This window comes from Coregonus clupeaformis, chromosome 13, assembly GCF_020615455.1.
Source record: "Coregonus clupeaformis isolate EN_2021a chromosome 13, ASM2061545v1, whole genome shotgun sequence".
Classification (NCBI taxonomy): Eukaryota; Metazoa; Chordata; class Actinopteri; order Salmoniformes; family Salmonidae; genus Coregonus; species Coregonus clupeaformis.
In genome coordinates, this window is record NC_059204.1 from 42,678,447 (window position 1) to 42,687,877 (window position 9,431).

Below are 9,431 nucleotides of genomic sequence, written 5' to 3' on the forward strand. Positions count from 1 at the left end.
AGAGCCCTGACCTCAACCCCATCGAACACCTTTGGGATGATTTGGAACGCCTACTGCGAGCCAGGCCTAATCGCCCAACATCAGTGCCCGACCTCACTAATGCTCTTGTGGCTGAATGGAAGCAAGTCCCTGCAGCAATGTTCCAACATCTAGTGGAAAGCCTTCCCGGAAGAGTGGAGGCTGTTATAGCAGCAAAGGGGGGACCAACTCCATATTAATGGCCATGATTTTGGAATGAGATGTTCGACGAGCAGGTGTCCACATACTTCTGGTCATGTAGTGTATTTCCTGAGCTTTCTTATATCTCCTAGATATACGACAGACACTTCAAAACCTTATTCCTTTTGATATATTTTTTGACTGTCTTTCTTGCCATTTATGAATGTGTTATTCAATGCCTTTCTATGGGCTAGAGTAGTAAAGGCCAAATTCAATATTTTATCAAATAATTTGTATATATGTATTTGTTTTATACCTAAAGGAGTCCTAAAATTCTAAATCAAATAAATGATCCATGGTACGACCATCTTAAAACAATTCCGTATGTTAGCTTAGTAGAACAAGGTGATGTTGCTCTCCAAATGGATAACTTGAAATAACACGATGTAGGTAATTAAATAATCGAAATAAAAACGTGTTTATTTATTAGCCTAAGTATTTGTGAAATAGGCCTCGTGAAATCATTGTCAAAAGCGCAACAGATACTGTTGCATGTAGGTCTAGATTATTTATGTTTTGATCATATAGAAATATCAAAACATTATTTTAACAACTCCAAAGTAATTGCATGTGGCACAGGAACCACTGACTCGCTGCATTTTTCTATTATCAAGACATCTGCTTGTAACTATTAACTGGTTAGGACAGCTCATGAGATGTCCTAAATATCTGTCAACTTGGTGTGACACTTATGACTAAACAGCCTTCATGCATAGTTTTTATTTTTACCTATAAGTGTAGGAATGAAATGTCTCTATTCTCAGCACTTACGACCAATTTTCTATTCTGAGATGCTTTGTGGATAAGGGCTCTGGATAGCCACCCCTGAGTCAGCCTCTACCATAGCCTCCCCCCAGTCCTCTCATAGTGTTTCATCTGTGGCCTGGGTGATCCTGGCATCTGCTTTTCTCCTAGCCCTGTGCCTCCAGAGCAGGAAAGCCAGTGAGAGGAGCAGCAGGAGCCCCAGGGCCCCTCCAATCAGCCCTGCTTTGAGGGCCACACTGCTGTCCCCAGGGGGCTCGTACATCGTACAGGACCCCCTCTGACGCTTGCTGACTCCTGCATTATTCACCGCCACCACACACACCTCTGCCCCCTGCCCCACCTCCTTAACAGTACCACTTCTCTGGTCTTCACCAAACACCAAGGGCTCTAGCGCACCCACCACCACCTCGTAATGGGTCACGAAAGACAATGGTGCACACCACTGAACCACCACTGCTGCATCCTCCATAGACAGTCTCTTCAGGTAGGGAGCCTCTGGGGCCACATGGGGCCCACTCACCCCTGGACACAGGCAGCCGCTGGAGGCTGCCAGCTGGGCACAGGGAGGCTGTAGCTCCCGACAGGGGTCATAGTCACAGGGCTGAGGATTGGTGGCCTGTGAGGGGGCAGGCGGGGGTTGACTGGGTGGATCAGTAAACTCATCGTAGTAATCGCTGAACTCCAACTGGTTGTACATGTGTCCGCGTGGCCTCAGAGGCAGGGTGGCTGTGTGGTTGGTCCCTGAGACGTCAGAAGGTACGGCAAAGGAGGAGGAGCCATTAAGAAGGGCCAGTAAGAGGATTATGAGCGGAGGTGGACAATCCTTATTGGCGGACATAGCATCTGAAGATGATAGAAAATAACATTCCATTAGAGAGGGTTTGACAAATGATCTGCTTATGAAAGGTATTTGGTTGGAGACATACATCTGTATGTACACTACCGTTCATAAGTTTGGGGTCACTTCGAAATGTCCTTGTTTCCAAAAGAAAAGCAATTTTTTTGTCCATTAAAATAACATCTAATTGATCAGAAATACAGTGTAGACATTGTTAATGTTGTAAATGGCAATTGTAGCTGGAAACGGCTGATTTTTTATGGAATATCTACATAGGCGTTCAGAGGCCCATTATCAGCAACCATCAGTCCTGTGTTCCAATGGCACGTTGTGTTTGCTAATCCAAGTTTATCATTTAAAAGGCTAATTGATCATTAGAAAACCCTTTTGCAATTAGAAAACTGTTGTGCTGATTAAAGAAGCAATAAAACTGGCCTTCTTGAGACTAGTTGAGTATCTGGAGCATCAGCAATTGTGGGTTCGATTACAGGCTCAAAATGGCCAGAAACAAATTACTTTCTTCTGAAACTCGTCAGTCTATTCTTGTTCTGAGAAATGAAGGCTATTCCATGCAAGAAATTGCCAAGAAATTGAAGATCTCGTACAACGCTGTGTACTACTCCCTTCACAGAACAGCGCAAACTGGCTCTAACCAGAATAGAAAGAGGAGTGGGAGGCCCCGGTGACAACTGAGCAAGAGGACAAATACATTAGAGTTTCTAGGCAGAGTTGCAAAGAAAAAGCCATCTCTCAGACTGGCCAATAAAAATAAAAGATTAAGATGGGCAGTCTGAGATATGGCTTCTTCTTTGCAACTCTGCCTAGAAGGTCAGCATCCCGGAGTCGCCTCTTCACTGTTGACATTGAGACTGGTGTTTTGCGGGTACTATTTAATGAAGCTGCCAGTTGAGGACCTGTGAGGCATCTCTTTCTCAAACTAGACACTCTAATGTATTTGTCCTCTTGCTCAGTTGTGCACCGGGGCCTCCCACTCCTCTTTCTATTCTGGTTAGAGCTAGTTTGCGCTGTTCTGTGAAGGGAGTAGTACACAGCGTTGTACGAGATCTTCAGTTTCTTGGCAATTTCTCGCATGAAATAGCCTTCTTTTCTCAGAACAAGAATAGACTGATGAGTTTCAGAATAAAGTTATTTGTTTCTGGCCATTTTGAGCCTGTAATCAAACCTACAATTGCTGATGCTCCAGATACTCAACTAGTCTCAAGAAGGCCAGTTTTATTGCTTCTTTAATCAGCACAACAGTTTTCAGCTGTGCTAACATAATTGCAAAAGGGTTTTCTAATGATCAATTAGCCTTTTAAAATGATAAACTTGGATTAGCAAACACAACGTGCCATTGGAACACAGGACTGATGGTTGCTGATAATGGGCTTCTGTACGCCTATGTAGATATTCCATAAAAAATCAGCCGTTTCCAGCTACAATAGCCATTTACAACATTAACAATGTCTACACTGTATTTCTGATCAATTTGATGTTATTTTAATGGACAAAAAAATTGCTTTTCTTTTGAAAACAAGGATATTTCTAAGTGACCCCAAACTTTTGAAAGGTAGTGTATATATTCAAATTGTGTTGTTATTCTTAAATTTGTGAAGAATGCTTGATTTCACGTGCTGCATGGGATATCGTGCATTATCATTTATTTCCCTCAACCCTTTTTATAAATCAGACCAGTGTGGTTGACACAGTGCGGCAGGCAGCCTAGCGGTTAAGAGAGTTGGGCCAGTAACGAAAAGGCTGCTGGTTCGAATCCCAGAGCCGGCTAGGTAATAAATCTGTCGATGTGCCCTTGAGCAAGGCACTTAACTCTAATTGTTCTTGTCTGCTAAATGACTTAAATGTTGACTGTACTGTGTAGAAGTGGTTACTGGCACCACCATCATTTGGGATTTAAAACAACAATATGCTAATCTGAAACCCAAGGCTTTGTAAAATAAAAAAAACACACTCACAAAAAACGGACCCAATCCCACAATAAATCACCGGCCTACATGAATGGGGAAAAAGGCAGAAATTGTAACATCAAATGTTATGTTATTCATGATCCTTTAGATTAATGTTTATCATATGACCATACAAAAGTTCTGCATACACAGCTGCACAGTTATGTTTAACATTTGTGAACATTATCAAGCACTGAGGAATAAATCTGAATTGCAGACTATTGCACATTGGGTTCGAGCCAGGCTTTACACACCCAGCACCCAGAACAGCCCTGTCAGCTGCTTCCACTTACAGCAGAGTTGCCAGTGCGATCTCCCCATGATTCTATACAAATATATCTACCTGACAGATGCCCTAAATAAACAAGTATGGATTAATAAACATACTAATCTAACAGCAAGCAGAACACACCAAACAACCGTAGGTAACAGTGAGAGAGAGAGAGACGACCCAACCCAACACAACTGTATGCCAGTAGTTACAGAGTTAGATGTGTGTCAATAGACTTAAAAAAGCTGTAGACAAAAGGACTAGACAATAATTTTAGATTGATTAAAATTTATAAAAATATCAGTTTACCTGATTTTTCGATCGTCCTTTATAGCTTTCGAAATCTTGCCTCCAATGTTTCTTCTCCCTCTTCCTGTTCATTCACTCTCTCCCCCTCTCTCTCCTTTTATACATTCTTCCTAACTCCCCAAAAAATCACCTCCTTCTTTTCTCCCTCCCCCATCCAGCCTTCTCTGCTTTCTCTGCCCCCCGTTTGCTCTATCATTATCCCTCTCTTCCCTCTCCACCTCTCTCTCGTTTCCATGGTGGTTTGGCAATGTGTTTGTGTGCCTCTAGTTTGCTGCCCCTATATGTGAGGTAACTACCAGCACAGTCAGCTGCAAACCACATTAACTCCTGTTACATTCCATTGACGTGCTGTTCATTAATAAGGCTCTTTCTGCCTGTCAGGGCAGGAGCACAGTGAATGGTTGGGGCTGATTCTGTCTGCTGCCCAGGCTGATTCACACACATCTCTCACCCTCAGACACGCGCCAGTGCCTCCCAACCCTTCCGCTCAATGGCTCACCTCTCCTTCTCACCCTTTACTGGCTGTATGACTGTCCCACACACTGGTTGGTTAAGAATGCTCTACATGCACATGCTGTCATCAAACATAGAGGAGGCAAGTGTTCAGGGTTTGAATGAGGTCAGATCACCAAATAACTTGACTGGACTCGCCCACCTGCTGCTCTGAATCAAAGCTCAACAGAATAGAATTGTTATTTATTTACACTGAAGAGAGAGGCTGAGCTTAACTGTCAAAAGAAAGCACCACTTTGAAACAGTTGCACAAGCTGGACCAAGAGAAGGATAAGATAGAATAGCAAATCAGGTTGAGTGTATTGTTTTCTTCTATATTTTGGCATTGCTCTATAAAAAAACACAAAACCAAAATGTTAACTAAGAACCTTTGGCTTGCCACACCAGCGGAGCCTTTTCAGGTCAAAAAGGTTCCTTGAGGAACCCCTCTGAAAAGGGTTTCAGAGGAACCCCTTTGTAAAAGTTCAAACCAGAATATTTCTGTGATGGGAGGGGTTACATTTTAAACCTATTTAACAATATATTGTAGAGGTGAAAGCCTATCAGAAGATTGGAGGTGTGGCTTATTGGAAGCGTGACTTTTAGCTAATTGTTTTTGGCCACCCATTAGAGTAAATGTGATTCCTGTTCATCATGTTTGGTTTGTACAATGCACATTTTTTTCATGAGTGTTTATGCATAGTACATATCAGTGGAGGCTGGTGGGAGGAGCTATAGGAGGACGGGCTCATTGTAATGGCTGGAATGAAAATTCATGGTACAGTATCAAACATATCAAACCACATGTTTGACTCCATTCCATTCATTTCATTCCAGCCATTACAATGAGCCCGTCCTCCTATAGCTCCTCCCACAGGCCTCCACTGGTACATATTCTAATATACACTGAGTGTACAAAACATTAAGAACACCGGCTCTTTCCATGACATAGACTGACCCGGTGAATCAAATCAAATCAAATTTTATTGGTCACATGCGCCGAATACAACAGGTGCAGACATTACAGTGAAATGCTTACTTACAGCCCTTAACCAACAGTGCATTTATTTTAAACAAAAAAAGTAAAAATAAAACAACAACAAAAAAAGTGTTGAGAAAAAAAAGAGCAGAAGTAAAATAAAGTGACAGTAGGGAGGCTATATATACAGGGGGGTACCGTTGCAGAGTCAATGTGCGGGGGCACCGGCTAGTTGAGGTAGTTGAGGTAATATGTACATGTGGGTAGAGTTAAAGTGACTATGCATAAATACTTAACAGAGTAGCAGCAGCGTAAAAAGGATGGGGTGGGGGGCAGTGCAAATAGTCCGGGTAGCCATGATTAGCTGTTCAGGAGTCTTATGGCTTGGGGGTAGAAGCTGTTGAGAAGTCTTTTGGACCTAGACTTGGCACTCCGGTACCGCTTGCCGTGCGGTAGCAGAGAGAACAGTCTATGACTAGGGTGGCTGGAGTCTTTGACAATTTTGAGGGCCTTCCTCTGACACCGCCTGGTATAGAGGTCCTGGATGGCAGGAAGCTTTGCCCCAGTGATGTACTGGGCCGTATGCACTACCCTCTGTAGTGCCTTGCGGTCGGAGGCCAAGCAGTTGCCATACCAGGCGGTGATGCAACCAGTCAGGATGCTCTCGATGGTGCAGCTGTAGAATTTTTGAGGATCTGAGGACCCATGCCAAATCTTTTTAGTCTCCTGAGGGGAATAGGCTTTGTCGTGCCCTCTTCACGACTGTCTTGGTGTGTTTGGACCATGATAGTTTGTTGGTGATGTGGACACCAAGGAACTTGAAGCTCTCAACCTGTTCCACTACAGCCCCGTCGATGAGAATGGGGGCGTGCTCAGTCCTCTTTTTTTTCCTGTAGTCCACAATCATCTCCTTTGTCTTGGTGACGTTGAGGGAGAGGTTGTTGTCCTGGCACCACACGGCCAGATCTCTGACCTCCTCCCTATAGGCTGTCTCATCGTTGTCGGTGATCAGGCCTACCACTGTTGTGTCGTCTGCAAACTTAATGATGGTGTTGGAGTCGTGCCTGGCCATGCAGTCATGGGTGAACAGAGAGTACAGGAGGGGACTGAGCACGCACCCCTGAGGGGCCCCCGTGTTGAGGATCAGTGTGGCAGATGTGTTGTTACCTACCCTTACCACCTGGGGGCGGCCCGTCAGGAAGTCCAGGATCCAGTTGCAGAGGGAGGTGTTTAGTCCCAGGATCCTTAGCTTAGTGATGAGCTTAGAGGGCACTATGGTGTTGAATGCTGAGCTGTAGTCAATGAATAGCATTCTCACGTAGGTGTTCCTCTTGTCCAGGTGGGAAAGGGCAGTGTGGAGTGCAATAGAGATTGCATCATCTGTGGATCTGTTGGGGCGGTATGCAAATTGGAGTGGGTCTAGGGTTTCTGGGATAATGCTGTTGATGCAGGTGAAAGCTATGATCCCTTATTGATATCACTTGTTAAATCCACCTCTATCACTGAATACGTTTACATGTACAGTAATAATTCGATATTAAACTGATTATGGCAGTAGGCAGATTATGCAATAGTCATGTAAACACCTTACTCTGCTTATCTTAATCAGTGTAAGGTCCAAATTGAAGTAAGCATACGTCGATTAAAACACCTGGTTTTCTGAGCAATCTTTCGAATTATTAGGACATGTAAATCGGCGTCCCACCAGTATATTTGATCTGCGCATGTGCTAGCACCAGCTGAGCGAGCCTCCCTCTTTAGCATGAGTGAAGGGAGTTCGGAACAACTAAATGTATGCCTCTTAGAAGTAGTTTTCAAATACAGACTCATATCTCTGAACTCAGAATCAAATATGCTTCCCAAAAATAACATGGTCGCTTTGGTAGAACGTTTATTTTGATTTGCAATTTTCTGAATGTATCAGAGTGCCATCAGGTAGCCTTATTTCAGATGTGTCCATGTAAACAGGATTATTAGGGAAATTCTTGCAAAGCATGTAAATGTTTTAATCAAACTATTATATTAATCTGACTACCCACAATAATTGCATTATTGTGTGCATGTAACCGTACTCAGTGTAGATGAAGGGGAGGAGACAGACTAATGAAGGACACAGTTGAGACATGGATTGTGTATGTGTGCCATTTAGAGGGTGAACAGGGTATGGTAGTAGGTGCCAGGCGCACTGGTTTGTGTGAGAACTGCAACACTGCTGGGTTTTTCTCACTCAACAGTTTCCCTTGTGTATCAAGAATGGTCCACCACCCAAAGGACATCCAGCCAAATTGACACAACTGTGGAAAGCACTGGAGTCAACATGGGCCAGCATCCCTGTGGAATGCTTTCGAGTAGCGTCCACGGCCCAACAAATTGAGGCTGTTCTGAGGGCAAAAGGGGCAAAAAGGGGGGTGCAACTCAATATTAGGAAGGAGTTTCTAATGTTTGGTTTATTCAGTGTAATATTAACAACACTGTCAGCGTTCAACCTTAACATGACAATACAACAGAACAGATGAAAAGGAATAACATTTACTCTAAGGGGTAAATGTAATTCTTGTTAAAATATATATACATCTGAAAGCCACGCCCCTACTAAGCCTCGCCTCCAGTCCAACCCTTTGCTACATTGAAACATTAAATGTTCCTCCAAGAACCCCACAACTAACCAAAGATGCAACTATGAACCATTGACTATTGATGGTTCCTTTAGGAACTCCAGGGGTTCCTTGAGGATATCCAGGATTCCTCGAGTCACCACTAATTCTACGAGTGTAGGGCTGAGATTGCAGAGGCAAACTAAAGTGTTTTGTAAGAATTGGGATGTGAAAATACATAACTGGTGAAAATTGAATTATGTTGCTGTGAGACTATGAAGGATTAGGGGCTTTACAATGGTTACAGTTGATCCGAGTTCTCTCTTGCCCTCTTCCTCTGTTCTTTGGTGCCTGCAATGTCTAGAGACACTGTTCTAGTCAGCAACTGTAAACAAAACAATCAGTTACAGTGCCTTCAGAAAGTGTTCATACCCCTTGATTTACTCCACTGTTTGTTGTGTTACAGCCTGTATTCAAAATGGATTAAATATTATTTTTTTTCTCACACAATACCCCATAATGACAAAGTGAAAACATGTTTTTAGAAATTTTTGCAAATGTATTGAAAATGAAATACAGAAATATCTCATTTACATACAGTATGTATTCATACCTCGGAGTCAATACTTTGTAGAAACACCTTTGGCAGCGATTACAGCTGTGAGTCTTTCTGAGTAAGTCTCTAAGAGCTTTCCACACCTGGATTGTGCAACATTTACACATTTTTCTTTTCAAAATTCTTCAACCTCTGTCAAATTGGTTGTTGATCATTGCTAGACAACCATTTTCAGGTCTTGCCATACATTTTCAAGTAAAAACAGTAACTTGGTCATTCAGAAACATTCACTGTCTTCTTGGTAAGCAGCTCCAGTGTAGATTTGACCTTGTGTTTTAGGTTATTGTCCTGCTGAAAGGTGAATTCATCTCCCAGTGTCTGGTGGAAAGCAGACTAACCAGGTTTTCCTTTCCCCTAGGATTTTGCCTGTGCTTAGCTCTATTC

The 9,431-nt window shown here is 43.0% G+C and overlaps 1 protein-coding gene across 2 annotated transcripts; it reads right to left on the reverse strand.

The window, feature by feature from the left end:
* Nucleotides 1–499: 499 nt before the first annotated feature.
* On the reverse strand, nucleotides 500–4,558 carry LOC121579516 (LRRN4 C-terminal-like protein). Of its 2 annotated transcripts, XM_041894160.2 has the most exons (3): nucleotides 4,367–4,558; nucleotides 3,796–3,830; nucleotides 500–1,827 (listed from the first exon to the last, which is right to left on the reverse strand). In XM_041894160.2, exon 3 carries the CDS (start codon nucleotides 1,820–1,822, stop codon nucleotides 1,082–1,084), a length of 741 nt encoding a protein of 246 aa, XP_041750094.2. In that variant the 5' UTR covers nucleotides 1,823–1,827; nucleotides 3,796–3,830; nucleotides 4,367–4,558; the 3' UTR covers nucleotides 500–1,081. The 2 variants fall into 2 exon arrangements, with proteins under 2 accessions (XP_041750094.2, XP_041750093.2); XM_041894159.2 differs by lacking the exon at nucleotides 3,796–3,830 and having other exon boundaries at nucleotides 4,367–4,556.
* Between the last annotated feature and the right edge of the window lie 4,873 nt (nucleotides 4,559–9,431).